Source organism: Mugil cephalus, chromosome 1 (genome assembly GCF_022458985.1).
Source record: "Mugil cephalus isolate CIBA_MC_2020 chromosome 1, CIBA_Mcephalus_1.1, whole genome shotgun sequence".
Lineage (NCBI taxonomy): Eukaryota > Metazoa > Chordata > Actinopteri > Mugiliformes > Mugilidae > Mugil > Mugil cephalus.
The window spans coordinates 3480423-3497215 of NC_061770.1; the positions used below are offsets into that span (position 1 = coordinate 3480423).

The 16793-nt window shown below is 42.6% G+C and overlaps 1 protein-coding gene across 4 annotated transcripts in view; it reads right to left on the minus strand.

The window, feature by feature from the left end:
* Positions 1 to 1299: 1299 nt before the first annotated feature.
* soga1 (suppressor of glucose, autophagy associated 1) overlaps positions 1300 to 16793 on the minus strand; it is an 88573-nt gene continuing 73079 nt past the window's right edge. For 3 of the 4 annotated variants that reach the window (XM_047577671.1, XM_047577654.1, XM_047577644.1), the window contains 9 exons: positions 12027 to 12179; positions 11742 to 11858; positions 10295 to 10377; positions 9978 to 10125; positions 9288 to 9881; positions 8766 to 9033; positions 8456 to 8668; positions 7258 to 7580; positions 1300 to 6886 (listed from right to left, as the gene is read on the minus strand). In XM_047577671.1, the coding sequence (XP_047433627.1) occupies positions 6752 to 6886; positions 7258 to 7580; positions 8456 to 8668; positions 8766 to 9033; positions 9288 to 9881; positions 9978 to 10125; positions 10295 to 10377; positions 11742 to 11858; positions 12027 to 12179 (2034 nt within the window). In that variant the 3' untranslated portion in view covers positions 1300 to 6751. The remainder of the gene's footprint in view (positions 6887 to 7257; positions 7581 to 8455; positions 8669 to 8765; positions 9034 to 9287; positions 9882 to 9977; positions 10126 to 10294; positions 10378 to 11741; positions 11859 to 12026; positions 12180 to 16793) is intronic. The other variant, XM_047577663.1, reaches the window with a different exon arrangement.

A 16793-nucleotide genomic window follows, 5' to 3' on the forward strand; every position in this document is an offset into this window, starting at 1 on the left:
ATCAGTACTATCATTATAATATTAGCACACTAGCCATAATAACTTTGTAGTAACCGAGGCAAAGTCACATATAAACTGAATTTGTCTGCATCGACATAAATACCATGCACGCGTGGGTTTCACAGTATATATGACGAATACTGCTATTTTTATAAGCCTTCAGTCTAGATTACTAGCTAGTCTAATGCTAGCATTTTTACCATCAATGCTAGCATTAGGCTAGCACAAGGCTTGGTTAACTTCAAACTTCATTCATTTGTAAAGCGGTGTTGGGCGTTTTTGAGATCAAGACACACGTTAATGATGGTATGACGTTATTTTTCCTATATATAATCTTAACAAACGTCAAAGTGAGACATTGACAGTTACCTCACATAATAGAGAGAAATCAGTTGACATCCAGTTCTTCCTTTGTATCTTCTGCTTCCATAACTTTCTACGTTTTTGGTCACTGGGGAAACGGAGGAGTCCCCCGTGTTTTCCTGATCCTGTGCTGGAGTCGTAGGGAGCTGGAGTGCTGGAGAGCACCGGTCGTATTTTAACTTTTAATCCATTTATTTATTCTCTGTTATTGACAATTCTCTATGGGTGACTGGTTAGATGTATCTAACATGGCGCCCATGAAACAGATGACTAGCTCAGACGGTCCATTCCCTAGTTGGCCAGACTCTCTCTAATATACGGTTCTGAGCGCATCAGTCTGGCTCATTTTACTGTATATACCAGTATACTATACTATATACTAGTGTATATACTAGTCTGGCTCCACGTCGTGATACCAATGACCCGCCTACACTTCTTCCATGCTCACTGATTTTTTATTTGATTAATACTACACTCTGCTCTAGCGATCATGACGTCATATCCGGTTTCCATAGCGTCAAATAACGAGCTTAGCAAAACTTCCCAGAAAAATGGACACACGAGTATACATCAGTATTATATCAGCTACCTAAAAGGGCAAGAGTTATCGTTAAAAATAATTTATTTGATGTGTATTTTAGTGTTTTCGTGTTTTTCTTTCTTTCTTTTTCCGCCCAAGTCCCACTAACAGGAGGTGGAGCTTATGACCTATATTACATCCAGTCACCAGGGGGAGCTCTACTTGATTAGGATTCACATTTGAGTGGCTGTTGATTTTCACATCACAGATGGTGGTCAGTGGTTTGATAACTTTTAATATACACTGTCCACTCAACTCATCTATGTCAATGAAAGATGGGAAAAGACAAGTAAAGGAAGGAAGGAGACATTTTATCCAAACTCTACATGTGCACAGAAAAAGAGAGCAAACCACAATAAAGTCCATCAAACATTTATTTGTGAATTCTATGACAAACAGGAGGCAGTTGTAATATCTTGTTTTACAAGCTACATTGATCAGAGAAACAAAAAACCCTTACCCCTTTAAAAATCAGCTCAGATCAAATTTTTACATTAACGTTTGCTGCCATTGTTCTGTTTGTTTTTCATCTGCTTCAAAATGCACCTATGTACAGAAGAAATGCTCAAGTGTGGTCTACAAAGTGTGGCCTACAAAGGGAGAGAGAGCTACATACTTCCACAGCGGCCCGGGTCAGGACAGCTGTTGGCATTCAGCTTTTCTCGAAGAAACAACAGGACAGAGAGTACGGGCGTTTCTTTACTTTTAAAGTTGCGATTCAAGGGGACAGCTTTTCTTACAGTGTACTCATTTTTATTTTGCTTTCATTGCATTCTCCTTTTATTCAAGAATCTTGAAGAATCTAGCAATATTAAAAAAAGACAAGAGTAGGGGTATATAAAGCATATATACAGCCAATCTCTAGGTAATAGTTTAGCTAAGTAATCATGTACATAGTCCCAGCATATGAATGGTATGGAAACACGTTAAAAAAGCTGGGATCAGTCATGTTGCTCTGAAAGGCGCACAGACACCCGGGGAACAATAATACTCATGGTTTGTGTCATGCAACCTGCATGAAGTCATCTGTGGTTGGCTGGTGATGCTGTGTGACCTGTAAAACTGTTCTATGACTGGCTGAAATGCCAAGTATCTTATAACCTGAGGGGGAGGAGCAAATGTGATACCTGAAAGCAGGTGGAAAAGATGAAGCGGTGGAGACAACTGAGCGATGACACCAGAGTCGAAGACAAATTTGAGTTGCCGTTACGGACTTTTCTACAAAATATGACTGGGCTGTAGTAAATGCCAATAGATGAATGAGATGAATTTCCAGCTCTGTCGTGACACACACAGTTAATAGTGTTCTTAATGCACAACTATTTTATGTGTGCACACCAAAAGATGAAACCGCCATATTTACTTTTTTTTTTTTTGCATTCTCCAATATTCATTAAAAGCAGCAATAGAGCCAGTTTTATGCACAAGCCCTGAACATCATCTTCATATCAGACGTCCTATTACATAGCCTGAAACATACGCATGTGCCTGAATTAGTGATGTCAGGAGGAAAAAAACATCTAACCGCAATGTAATTGATTGAATTTGGAGGTCTGGAAGCAAGAAGCTTATTTCAAAGACCCTCATTTGTCTGCAATGTATAGTATCCAGTCATCACTGATGATGAATGCAAAACAAATCATTCTGGATCCACTCTGGTCATTTAATTTGAATTCCAGCAGCACTCATTTAAGCAATTCATCCAGAATTTGGCGTCATCATACAGTGTGCACTCAGCAAGCGTTACTTGCTGACGTTATTAAAATAAAAGTCTTAACAAAAGCGAGACATCTTTGTAGAGGAAAGGCACTCAAGTGACCTTGTTGTGGACAGTGAGACTAAATGACCCTGGTGTGAACGTGTCAAATATGCTGCAATGACTCATTGCAAGAAGTTAAATATACATCAATCATGCTCCATGTTATCTCATGGCGTGTGTCAGAGTGTATTAAAACTATAAGAGGTAGAACAGAGGTTTTGTTTCATTAATGTCATGTTTTGACTAAATCATGCTAACTATCAATAGCGTGGAATCTATTGTGCACATAGTTGATTTCTTTCCGGTTTGTGGCTTTTACTCTGTACGAGTTTTTCCTGTTTTAATATAAAAGCACAATAATTGTTCCAACCTGTTACTGGCATCTATTGTAGTTTCAGCTTTACCAGTGAAATGTAACTTTGTTAAAATATCAAAGGATTAGTGCGTCAGGTTGTGTAGATCTGCAGTGCATGTTAACAGGCAGGAACTGAGTCGGGTCTAATATTAGCCTGTGGTGAAGGTTCCTTTGCGGTTTCAGACTGTTCACTGTGGTGCGTGGTGGGACAGACTGCGGGACGACTCAGTCATTATTGGACTGTGGTCACTGGCCGTCCTGAACCTCCGAGCCTGCCTGCTGTGAACTGGCACACGGGACCAATGCACTACTTTTCTGAGATGTCTGGACAACAGTGCACTGCCCTTTTATGATCTCTCTTACATGACACCACTTATGCGTCTGAACTATTTCCAGTCTGGATAATAACACATTGTTTGGCCAGCCCTCCACACTGTCCTCCAGTACACAGTATACTGTAAGCTGGGTACGAATCACAGTCAATGGTATTTGTCAAACATGAGAAGACATTGCACTTTTGATTAGTTTTAAGTTTTAATCGGAGAATGCTGTGAAGCATTTGTTTTGCCATTTTACCAAATTCAGATTCAGTGTATTTGACAATGTGTAGCTCTGTTGAGTGGATGTTGAGCTGCTGTTGTCCTTCATGTGGTGGTCCTCCAGGCTGAGAAATACCACGCTGAAAACCAGTGCCACTGTTCTGTGCGATAAATAAAACCTATTCATTACGTCGATTTCCAAATGGGTGTTTTTCGAAAATGTTAGCTGTTTATTTTAACTACCATGGCTGCTAAGCTTGAAATAAAGAGACAATAATGACGTTTGCACTTCATGTGTGTTAAATTGAATCGTTGTTAAATTCATCACACGATCTAATTAATTCTCCAGATGTAGTTTGTACAAATGTATTTACAAAGCTTCAAATGATGGAAATGTGGAATGTAGAAAGGAACTGATGAGTATTCAGTCTTATTAGCTGATGTCACTTGTTTTTACGGTTTAACCAATCAGAATGCTCGGCTAAAACTACCTGTTGTGTAATTATGTGGTTGAAAATCAGACATTGTAGTCCGGCAGCAATCAGGAGCGTAGCGTTTGAAGCGGTGGGTTTTGGTTTTGTACCAGCAGTGAGGGCTGCAGTGGAGACAGAGAGCAGCAGCCTGTAGACTGTGGGTTTTCCTCAGTGTGTTATTTAAATACATGCACCGTTGCTGTAATGCCCTATTTTAAACTGCTGAGTCATTAAATGGTGCGCAGAGCCGGAGGAACGCTGGACTGCTACTCGCACACAACCAGACTTGGTAAAATAGACGAATAGAAAGATGGGTAGATGCCTTGCCAAAGGGCAGCCGGCCCACAGCAGACTTTACACTGAGTAGCACCGCGGTAACTAAATAGAAAGAATAGAAAGAAGCTAATATATCAGAAAAACATCAAGTAAAAAATAAAAAAACTGAACAAAAATAATTTATTTTCCAGAAATATAATATAACCCTTAATATAAAAAAGTTATTCTATAGTGTATTTACTATTCTCCTACACCAGTTTGTCCCTCCTCCTCTGTACTACAGTACTTCATCGTAGCTTTAGTGCCTGATTGTAATTATGTGCATAAAAACGATCTCACTCATTTAAAAAAAAGGCCTGCTGGGTCTGTGGGTTTTCATGAGTCCAGTTTTGGTGTGAGCTGACTTATAGGTGATGTGACAGGCACTTTGAATACCAGGTGATTGATTAGAAAGACGTGGCAAATGAAATAGATGGGAGAAACAACATGTAATAGAACTTCAAAACTTCAATGATTGTTTTCATTTTACACTATTTTTTCACTTTAAAACAATTTCTCTTGGCATTTTTGCATTCGTGTCAGTTAAGTAACTACTCTTAGTCCTTCACGTCTGTCCCAGATATTTCTCTTAAGTGTGCAGACATCCTTTTTTATACTGGTGGAACTGACGCTCAGGTAAAAAGCTAATACGTTTTAAACTAACTAGACGAATAGAGGAAATTAAAAGCAACGTGAAATTATTTCTTGAAATAAGTAAAAACCTTCCTTAGTTTAGCTCTTAGCTGTTTACAAAGACTACCATGCTACATCTTCAGTATAAGTACAAAGTTCGCAGAAGATAGAAGAGGACGAGGGAAGGTGACTTTAAAATGATCCCCTTCATTTAAACAGGGAATGGTGCATTTATGCAACAGAAAGATAAAAAGTGAACAACCAAATGTACATAAAAACCATACGCACACACACACAGCTCTAATTAATGGAATTCAGTGAGTCGTTGTGGTTACACTACATCAGGTATGATTTTGTATCCTGTATACATTAAAGATGGCTGGGTTGATACGTTTTAAACTTCAGTATCAGATTACAAAAGCTACATACGAAGAACAAACGCAGAGTAAATGAACCTGCTTTGCTGCACTGAGAAAAAATGGAATGCATTTCATGTGACTTTACGTCTGACCCCAAACTAGAAAAAAATGGAATAAGAAGTTAAAAAAAAATAAATACAATGAAATATGACTTTCACTCTGGAGTGGTCTTCAAACAGCACAAGCAACAGCTATGCTGCACTGTCGGGCTTCAGCAGGTCCTCCCTCCATGTTTAAAGGATGAATCTTGACATCAGTTCAAACCGTTTCTCAGTCAGAATCTGAAGGGTAGCGTCTCTGAAGTAGTTTTGTTTTTTAAATCTACAAGTTTAAGTCATGGCTATGTCGCCTCAAAATGTCCCAATATGTGTGTCCAAAAAAGAAAAATTAAATAAAATAAGATTTCCAAATAAAGTGAAAGGGCGGTGGTGTTTGAGGTCTAAATCCTGGTCTCACGTGTTAAGTCCAAACATCTATCAGTGGAGTCCAAGGCTGGTCAAGCTGGAATTACGCGTCTCCACAGGCCTCAAGATGTTCCTTTTGTCGATTAATACGAGGCATTGTAAACTAGCCTGCAACTGAAGGAGTTGCGTACACGAAGCTGCGGTATTTTTAAATCCGTGTCGGAGACACTCGCTGGAATGTTATTGTGCTAACGAATGGAAGCGGCATCATCTCCCAGCACAGGATGCGTTTGTGTCAAAGTTCAGACGGAAGCCGAGGCTTTCCACCACATCTTCCCATCTCTGACAGATGTCTTCTCTGCAGTTTTACCCCTCCCAAAATGACACATGCACTACTGAATGCACATGTAAACAGGAGGTTTTCGCTCCTTGCTTCTAACGTGGCTGCTCGTTTAACAGCATGTTGCCGAGGTGACGTCAGTGTGTTGGGTCTTCTGTCCGTATCAGACAATTTGTAGTACCTGTTACTGTGAACGTTGAAGCTGTCTGAATAGGTCCAGTCTTGACATCATGTTAGACTTTCTTCACTTCAAACTTATCTGGGTGACTTAGTATGCGTATGTGTGCTGGTAGTTCTGAGACGGTTGGGTCTGGGTTGGAGTTTCTGTCCTCCCTGTCCTTGGCATCAGAATGGTACAGTCCAAGACGAGTCGTATATTGCCTGTGTGTCTGTGGATGTGTGCGTGTGGCAGTAGGTTAGTGTGTCATGTTTGGCAGTGTGCCCGTGTGGCAGGTTGTAGGTGTGAGAAAAGTAGTTTTCCTGGCAGTGGAGTGAGGATCAGTGTTGATTCGTGTGTGTGTGTGTGTGTGTGTGTGTGCGTGTGTGTGTGCGTGTGGCAGCAGAGGTGTCGTCAGTCGTTGCAGGCGTCTCCCTTCTCCTCCGTCGCCGCTGCAGGCTCTTGAGGTCGGTGCTTGCAGTGGCGAGTGGCCGCGCGTGATGGTCGGGTGAAGCAGGAAGACTGAGCAGTGCAGTCGCAGGGTACATCCTGGAAAACAGAAAGATCTTATTTACCCTGTGGTGACTGGGCTGTGCGGGAGACCTTTAAGAACACAAATATAAATTGGAAAAGATGACCAAGGACAGAGAGGGCAGATAACCTCTGAGGGAGTTTTAGCTAACCATCTGTAAATACGGTATGCTGCATGTGTTTGCCACCATACCGGGAAGCTGTTTATGAGCTTTTGTAGAAGAATTTCAATCGAAATTACAGCTAGCTTTTTAAAATCTACTTTCAAATGTAAATTTTCAAATGAACCAAAACGATCAAAGTCCCTGGTATGAGCAAGTAAAGCTCACCTCCATCACTGTTCCTGCCACACTGCTCATCTTTTCCTTCCCTCCTCTCATAATACTGACCGTGTCCTCCCCCGCCGTCTGCCTCATGAACCTCTTATTGACAATCCTGGTGACGTTGTCGTTCCCTCCAGCCGCCCCAGTCAGTGAGCCGAGCCCTCCCACTGACACGCACTCCGGCTTGGGCTCATCCGCGCCGACGAAACCCCCCAACACTCCGAGGCCGCCGAGGCCACCGAGGGAATCTCTCTGCGCCTTTTCCCTGAAGAACTCCTGGACCAGGCCTCCGTACCGCTGAGAGCTGGGGTCGGATCCACAGACCGCCACACCTGAGGGTTTCCCTGCAGCGGGAGGCTGCCTAGCTGGGCTGGCCGTCTGGCTGCCTCCTTATTTAAAACACAGATTGATGGTGGATGTCAGAACTGAATCCTGGAGTTTTTTTTTGTTTTACACTGTGACGTCAACGAATGAATGAAATGGCATTCCAAAAGTAATTAATGGTGTCTCCCTCCCCTATTCTTCAAGTAAAAATTCAGTTCACAACAAACAATTATACTCCAAAACCAGAGCTGCATATATGTGGTTTCAGACTTCAGATGTTACCACGAAACCCGAAATAATTCCCAGATACTAAAAAACTTTTTTTTTTTGCAGTCATAATGGTGTCACCGTGGTTCTGTGCGTCTGTATCTGAGACACAGCAGCAGTCAGGCGGAGCACCAGCGTCACGCCGAGCTCTGCCTCCCCGCTGAGCACTGCACGCTCGTCAACCGCATAGTTAGACTATGGAAGAAGAAGTGGGGACGTGCCATTCTGACTCTGCACAGTTGATAACAGATTTGCATCCCGTGTTTATTTATCCAAGGTGTCTTTCTACATGAGTAACAAATGATGAGATGGATGTTATAGACCGGGGCGTTTTTATGAGGTAAAGTGAATTCCATGGACTTCATGAAGAAGGACACGTCTAGGAAACGGTTGCTCTTCAAAATCGTTGTTGGAAATAATAGAGTTCTGAGAAACCAATGCTTTTAACTTATGTTTAACGTTTTGGGTGCTGGGATTCACTGAAGATCTTAAAGGTCACGTGACTGTCAACTTTTCTAAAAGGTAATACGCCTTTGTCCTTTTTTATAATGTATTTTAAATGTCTGAAATACCGTGAAGAAATCACATCTTCCTTATAACACCTACGTTGAGCGCTACAATTAACACGGAAAGATCTACTCTATTCAAAACTGACCCCTCATGTCCTTCTCACCTGCGTCACCCCTCCACAGCGACTCTGTGCTTCCAGAGTGTTCCACTACACTGAAGAGGCTGGACAGACCGTCGGTGAGGCCGCTCAGCACGGGGCTGTCCCTGGTGGTGGTGGAGCGAGCCCAGGCCGAGCCCCCCCCTCCCCCGATGGGTCTCTGCTGGAGGCTCCACAGGCTGCGGTCCCTGGAAGTCCCATCCAGTCTGGAGGTGGAGCCTAAAAAAACGACATTTAGACCTGTCACTCTTCAAAACATCAACAGTTTACAAAGACCATTTAAAAAAAAAAAGATGCAGATGCAAAGAGATATTACCAGAAGACACTCTGCGCTGTAGTTTGGGTGATCCATACTTAGGTGAACAGCACGGCCTCTCGATGCGGCCGTGGACTTTATCTAGAGACGTTGATATCTGCCGAGTTCGGGCCGACGCTAAAGAGGAGGTGGTTGTTGAAGAGGGACGAGGAGACCAGGATTTGGAGTGTAGCGCCGCCCCCCTGCTGCTGGGAAGGGCCTCGGTTTGAAGCCCAATGCTGACGTACTGAGCTGCAGTCTGCGTGGACCTGGTGGACACACCAACCGCCTGGGAGGACAAATGGATGTTAAGGAGAAATGTGTTTAGCAAAGGTTGATACACAGTAAAAATAAACCATGTTCAGTCTTAATGTTAAGTAGCGGGGCTATTAGTGAGCTGCTTCTTTTAGTTAACTTGTATAGTTTGGTGATATATATATAAATGAAATTGACAGACAGGAAGAAACATGCTGCAATTTCTTCCCCTTTCTGAGTCCGACAATGGACCAAAATATTACAGAGAATAATGATGAGGAACATTACCTGAGTCCCGGGTTCTTTGCTGGATTTCCTCTCCAGAGAAGAAGAGCGAATGGCCTGGCGGACACAGTTGGTCATCTCCTTCATGTCGTCACTTAAATTGGCTGAAATCTCCCCGATCTCCAGACCGTGGAAAGCAGAAGCAGACGACATCCCATCGACCACGCTGTTGGCTGAGCCGTTCAAGCTGTTACTGATGACACTGGGCATGGAGCTGGCGATGCAGCTGCTTCGGCTCTCCAGCAGCTCCCTGTGCTGCAGGGACAGCGAGCTCAGCCACTGCTCGTAAGAAGAGGAAAAAGTGGACGCAGGCTGCTGATGCGGATGATCCACCGCAGCCACGCCAACGTCTGAGCCATTCAGCTCCAGGGGGGAGCTTCCATTCTGGGCCTGCGGCAGCTCTTTGGGCTCCTGGTTTCTTCTCCGGTGCTCCATGCGTCTCACAGCAGGAGGGCTGTAGTAGATCCGGATGCCCGTGCGGTCTGGAGCAGTGTAGCTCCTCTGCACGGACTCCATATCCAGCTGTGATCCTACTGGACTGCTGCTGGAGCCGCTGGGGCCGTCCCAGGTTTTACAGGTGTCCATGATCTCTGGGGCCTGGGACAAGATTCAACAATATAACAATGAATTCATCTAGATTTTGAAAAGTCAAGGTTCTAAGTTGAATCTAAAGGAAGTCAAATAATTACTGACCTCATTGGTCAGGTAAGTCCAGTTCTTCCTGGAGATGTCACCCATCTCTGGGTGAACTAAAACAGGTGGGACTGAACACTGGGTCTTCTCCTCCTGATTGGCTGTTCCATTGAGCTCTGGGCCATCCAGCCCCAGTGTGGACTTCAACCTTTTCACAAACAAATTCACGAGAGAGTGGAAGTTATGCTCTGTTGTCAAGATTTATATACACTTATATATTTCAAACACAATGAGACATTAATGATTAGACTAAAGTTTCATTTATAGACATTTAATATATCATAACATGGATAACAGTGTACAGTTTTAACTGTTACCTGGGGGATCCTGTCCCATTAGCAACAACTGTGTCCACAGAGGACTCACCACCGGCCGTCTTCAACTGTGCAGAAGACACGGACTGTGTGAGAAAGGGAAATATTTACAAGTTTCCTTTTTACAACCTTCTAGCTAGTATTCAAAGGACCTGCAACATTTGGACAAATTGCTTCTGCAGCATTTTTCATTATACATTTTTCCCCCCAACTTCCACACGTTCTTTCATTGCAGCCAACTTCCTCACACACACACACACACACACACAGAGATAGTCATGCTGAGTCAGTGTGTTTTACACTTGCAGCTTTTAAAGTCTCAGAAGGCATTTCCTGTCAGAGGAAAGAGGCAGAATGAGATGGAGTGGGAGAAGGCTAAAGGACATCTGTAGAAAATGTGCATAGTTGTAGAGATGCACTGATGGACTTTCACTTTCACCTGTAACTCAGAGAACTGTTGACAGAGCTGTCTGAAAGTGTCAGTATACTGAATAGATTTTATACTTATGCATTATATACGACCCTGACTTTGATGGTACGTTAGGGCAACGCCTCTTCTTGAAATCTATTTTTAAATAAAACAGATAGAACGACATGACATGAAAAACTAATTCATTTATGGAATTTTGATATTGTGTACTGAAAATGCTGCTAGCTGTACACTAACTGGCCTGATGGGGACACTGTTATCAAAAGTCTTGGAGAGGTCCAGCAAATAAATAAATATAGCAAAAGCAGAGTGGAGAGCTGGTAAGATTTGTGTTGACAGAACATGACACAGACACTTTCAGAGAGACTCAGACAAAAGCAGAGAGCAGAATAAATCTAAGAAACGTCAAGCTGCGCCTTCTGCCAACTTTCCAATGTTAATGAAAGGTGTGAGATAATGTCAGACGGTGTAGAGAGCGGGGGAAGAAGGGAAAGAGGATGAAAACCTCAAGGGCAGTAGACAGGGAGTTCTAATCTGGGTCTATAACTGTGTGATCTCTGACTCGTGGTCACTGATGAAATCCTTCCATCCCTCCCTGACATGCTGCTGCAGCAGCTTGGCAGTGACTGTGCCGGTGTATAATCAGCAGTTATGACTGACCATGTTTACCCGGTGAGCTCAGCTCGACCACAGCATGACCAGTGAGGGTTCTCCTTACTCACGTCATGGCATTAACAGCTGTGTGGGACTGCACTGAGATGGATATGCAAGTAAAGAGACAGAAATGTAGTGCTCTAACGCAGTGTTTCTATTAAGGAATTTGAATTTTAACTTCTTCCTCAGTGGTGAACAGAAACCGACATCAGGAAAAGCATATTGACTTCATATACCTTCAATGTTTTCCTCACCTCATATACCCGATACAACCTCATCCTCTCAAATTCCAATATCCCAAGATAATCATTGACATTTCTCTCACACACACACACACACACACACATACACACCCGCCCATCATACCTTCCCCTGCTGTGCAGTGGCCTCCCTAAGCCTCTGTTCCCACTGAGCTCTCTCCTGGCTGAACCTCTCCAGCAGCTCCAGCTTCTCCCTGCCCCAGTTCCTCTCTCCGATCTGGAGCTGATTGGTCCACAGGTCGGTTAAAGCGCGGAGGCAAAAAGAGGCGCACGTTAGAAAAGGAGGAAACAAGATGGAGTGCATTACAGTTTTCAGATCATAAAACACAACTGGCTCTTCTCTACTGTTAAAAATTTTAGCGGTTTCCAAATCAAAACGTGTTTTTTCTACCTGCTTAGTTAGGTCCATCACAGCTGCATAGGACTCAGCGAGGAGATGCTGGTGTTCTTCACGTTCCCTCTTCAGCGCCACCTTCAAGTCTGGAGGGTCCAGTGCGTCAGCGGAGGGCAGGGCTGCTGCAGCTTTGCCGGCTTTGGTCTCAAACTGGAAGGTGGAGGCCATCAGAGTTAATGTTCCACTAAAGTATAGGCGACCAGTGAGGTGAGATCCTCCATTTAATTTACACCTCACCAGTCTGAAAGCTCCTTGAGCTTGATGCACTGTGAGTGTTTGACGAGGCAGTGTCGAGCCAGCCAAATTAAGAGTCGGACTCCTCATGTTCTTAATTCACTCTCAAAACTGTTTCATTACCCTGCACTCTATGAAGCCATCACTTATTCATAATGCTCATACAGTAACTTCAGTGGTGGAATAACGGCCTATATTACTAACAACTGTACATTCAAAATAATGAGCAATTTCCTCTTGAGGAAGGAGATGAAGAGAATAAGTTTGAATTTGAATGCGTTTTAGCATCGTAGCTGATCCTTGTGCTAATCTAACTGCTTCATAGACAGGTGAGTCGTTTCATTAATAGAAAATAGAATTAGTGTTTCCTGGTTCTATTCATCCACCTCCACCATGTCAAATGTATTAATTTAAATGATGAAAGTATTGCATTATTTAGTTTAATTATTGTCAACAGGGTGTCCGGTGACAATCCTGTCACTTTTATAAAATGTATTTGGATATGAATGTTAAATGCAAAGTTATTATCAGATAATTTATCTGATATCACATTAAAAGCATTTAACTGTCAAAACAGGAGCAATTTATTTTGAGATGCATTATTTTACCAGTGAGTTGAACACCCACTGACAAAATCATGTTTCAGGTCAAAATAAAGTTAATAAAAGGAAAAGATAGATTATAAAATAGTTAAAGGTCTGGGGCAATAGTGGATTACAGAGTGAGTGGAAACAATGCAGCACACAGGCATAAACACACAAACACACAAATACTATTACTAATATTTGTCAGGAGTCCAACTGCGACTCATGTGACCACACTGAGGTTTGTAATGGGAAGTCCCAGATCCTGTGTTTCCTCCTCCTCTACCTCTGAGTTGCCCTCTCTCTCTCTGAACGTCTCTCTGCTCAGTGCTTCTAACCCTTTCCCACCCCCCCCCTCTCTGCAGCATTCTCACCCTCTATTTTCAGCTGTCTCCCTCCTTTCTTCACTCTCCATAAATCGAGTTCGCTGTCACGGACCCCGTAGGTGGCATCGCCTGAAATTTTCATGAGCGCTTTCTCTTTTTCCTCTGCCTGACCCTCGTATTTCTCACTGCCGACACTACCAGGCTCCATCCGTTTGACAAATAGGCACACACAAATGAACGCGCACACCCAGACCCATCCATCCTATCTCAGTCTGACTCCGTGTCTGTGTCACACTGTAACACACGCCCCAACTCCCGTCTCCTATGGCAACCCTGTATTTCATGTTAATGATGCCGGGCCCTAACGAGCCCCACGTCTTAACGAGGTTTACTGCTGAGGCTGTGAGTGGGAGGAGGTTTTACTGGATTACTGGTGTTTATTGGCAGATGACAGCCGTCTGTTTCACAACTCAGTAGTTCATTTCACTAAAACTTTCGCTATGACAGCATACAGTAGAGTTATTAATTTAGTTTGATTGAATAATCCCATCAAGGCAAAATCAAAAGCATAAAATACCACAAAAACAGTTAAGGAACGCTTGTTTCATCTTGTTCTTTTTTTTTTGCATTAATCACAGGCAGACGTTGAGAGAAGGTGTTGTCTTCATACTTCCATGGTGAAACACCTGTTCATAGAAACAGGGGAGTATTTATAGAAATACAGATCAGAGATGTCCAGTCCTAACAATACCGTGGCAACAAAGGCAGATTAAACCCAGGGGAGTGTTTGAGTGGTGAGTGGGAGATAAAAAGAAATTACGTCATGAATCAGTCCTGAGTAAAATTAATTATCAGTTCATTGAATTGAATGAGAAGGTGTGTTCAAACCTATACATATATATATATATATATATATATGTACACACACACACACACTATTTCAATATTTAAGACGCTGCAGTCTCTCTTTGTAGCAGGATATACAGTAATAATTGATAAATGAAAGTAGCATAACATGTAAGCACAACATTGTACTTAAGTTCTTGCATCAGGAATTCAGAAACTATGACTTATATTAACAAAAGCAGTCCTGTATCTTAAACCCTACTCTATCCAGCTGTATAACAGCTCTTCTTTTTGTTACTGTGACCAGTTAATTGCCCTTGTGGACCATTAAAGTCTGTCTAAGTCTAAAAGCTATTCATCTTATTTTAACATCTCATTCATTCAATTTTTGTGTATCAGGTAAAAAAGCAACTACATTCACAGCAGTTCAGTGATTAAAAAACAACAACAACTAAATTTGCAAATGTCTAAGAGGAGGGAAGAGTAGCTTGGTATATCATTGTAGCAAATAACCCACGCTAAACATTCCTAATGAATATTTAAACAGTGTACAGTGTGCTGTTGTGGGCTTTTGTCCGCTGTTTGCTTGCTGCATCTTTACCTCAAACCAGCTGTTAATCTTGACCGAGCAGCAACCACAGCACTCCAGAGAAACAAGAAGTATGTCGCCTTTCTAAATAAAAACAGCCTCAGTATTATAAAATAAACTGGCGATACCGATTTAAATATAGTAATGTAAACAGCTGAGAGCGTTTTAAAGTGAAGCTCTGACTTCACGTCTTAATACTAATCTCAGTGGCTACCACTGCATGTTCTCAAATACGTATAAGGTAAAAATATAGATCTGAATAGGTGTGATGGTTCTGGTGTGCTCTGTTGTTTGTGTTTCTGGTGTTTTCTGGTGGGCCTCTTGCCCTGGTTTTGCCTCTGAGTGGGAGTTTATGTGTGTATGTGAGCCTCTGGGTGTACCAATCCAACTGGCTCTAGCTCTGCAATCAACCTGCAGACCTGAAGACCTCCCACGTAACAAGCACTGCAGTATATCTACCCCGGTCTCTCATCCACTGCTCGGCAGTTTTGCTGTGTCTACTGTGTGGTGACTTAATGACCCCGACTCTTGAGGAATTTGATTTGATTTTTTCTCCAGTCCGTATCTGAACCCCTCCACCTACTCCCAGCCAGCCAGTCGCTTCAGGGACCCAAAGACCTGCACTAACAACATTCTATTACCAGACACAACATAACACCCTCAGTAGGACCATGTCCATTCTCTGATGAGTCACAACTGTTTTCGGCACAAGAGAGACCTACATAATATTAGGAAGGTGGTCATAATGTTATGTCTGATCAGTGTAAATAAATATCACTTTTAACTTCTGGATCTGTGTTCTGCTTTTAGCCCTATTAAAAATCAATTACTCCAAAATACCACATTTGTTTTTGTAAAATCCACTACTAATAATGGTAATGATAAGAATTTAATTGACACGTAATATTTGACAAAAGTCTTCTATTCCAAACTTACAAATAATATTTTTATAAAAAAATATCCTTGATGTGGGCAGAGATGTGGCCTCAGTCGTACTCTTAGCTTGTGATCAGATCACTGAGCAGGGTCTTCTACTTTCTATGTTCAGAAGGTTACATCCAGTTATACCTCATCTTTTTGCTAATGGTTAATATTTAAGTATAATCTTTTAATTTAATTATTTACATTTCCCACTTTGAGTGATTCCTACTAGGTTTTCTGGGCAGTTAAATTGCTTTCTGCTTTGTAAGAAACGACTAACCTCATCTGCCTTTACATTCGGATGATAAACCGAGCGCACCTGCGTTTGAGTCGTGCGTTCATGTGTCAGCCGTCATCCTCCCTTCATTAATGAAGTAGATAGAACAGATTTGGTGACAGCGTCCAGCTGCTCACTCTGTCATCGCAGAGATGGCAGGTGTCCTAGAGACACGGTGGATGAATGATTAAGGAAAAAAAAAGGGAGGTGTTGTTCTGCATGTTTTCAGGGTTCTGGATGTTTGACTGACGCCGTTTGTTTATCACACTGAGCGGCAAAGATAAGTTCCTGTCAAGCTGTTTGACAAGAGGACAGTGTTTGAAATTGAGTTGACTTGTTCGGCACGGCAACAGCTGGAGGACCCGCTGACTGCTGCCAGGAAGCCTTGGCACTGACGTGGCTGGCTGGTTGGTGAATGTCTACACACAGACGCAGCGCCAGGCTAAATTAATGGCATATTTTACAGTGTGCGTTGTTGGCAGAGGGGAGATTGGTTCCAGCTGTGGCATCTAGGCCATGGTACACACACACACACACACACACACACACACACACATTGTGAGGATAGTTTAAAGGTCAGAGAAGAGAAGAAGCGTCCGTTTAAAATGTGCTTGGACAACATCGTGAATCAGTCTTGATTAAAATGAATCTTGTGATTCAGTCTTTGATTAAGCTCCTGTTAAAACAGCAACATGCAGTGAAGTCATATTGAGGAGGAGAAGAGCGTGTTATCTCTTTGTACCTGTCCTGTTGTCTCCTATTGGCTAATAGAAGACAAATGATCCTGCATCCCAATACGAGGGCTGAATCTCTCTGATTGTGACGATGATTAATCACTCTGTCAGTGTTTGTGTGCGTCTCTGCGTTTCTGCACTGGCGCTCACCAAAATATCACAGAGGAAATCCTCCATCGTGGGAACATTTTTTTTTGTGCATATCTTTTGTTTCTTTTCCTTCCTTTTTCAGATTATTGTTGTGTTTACTATT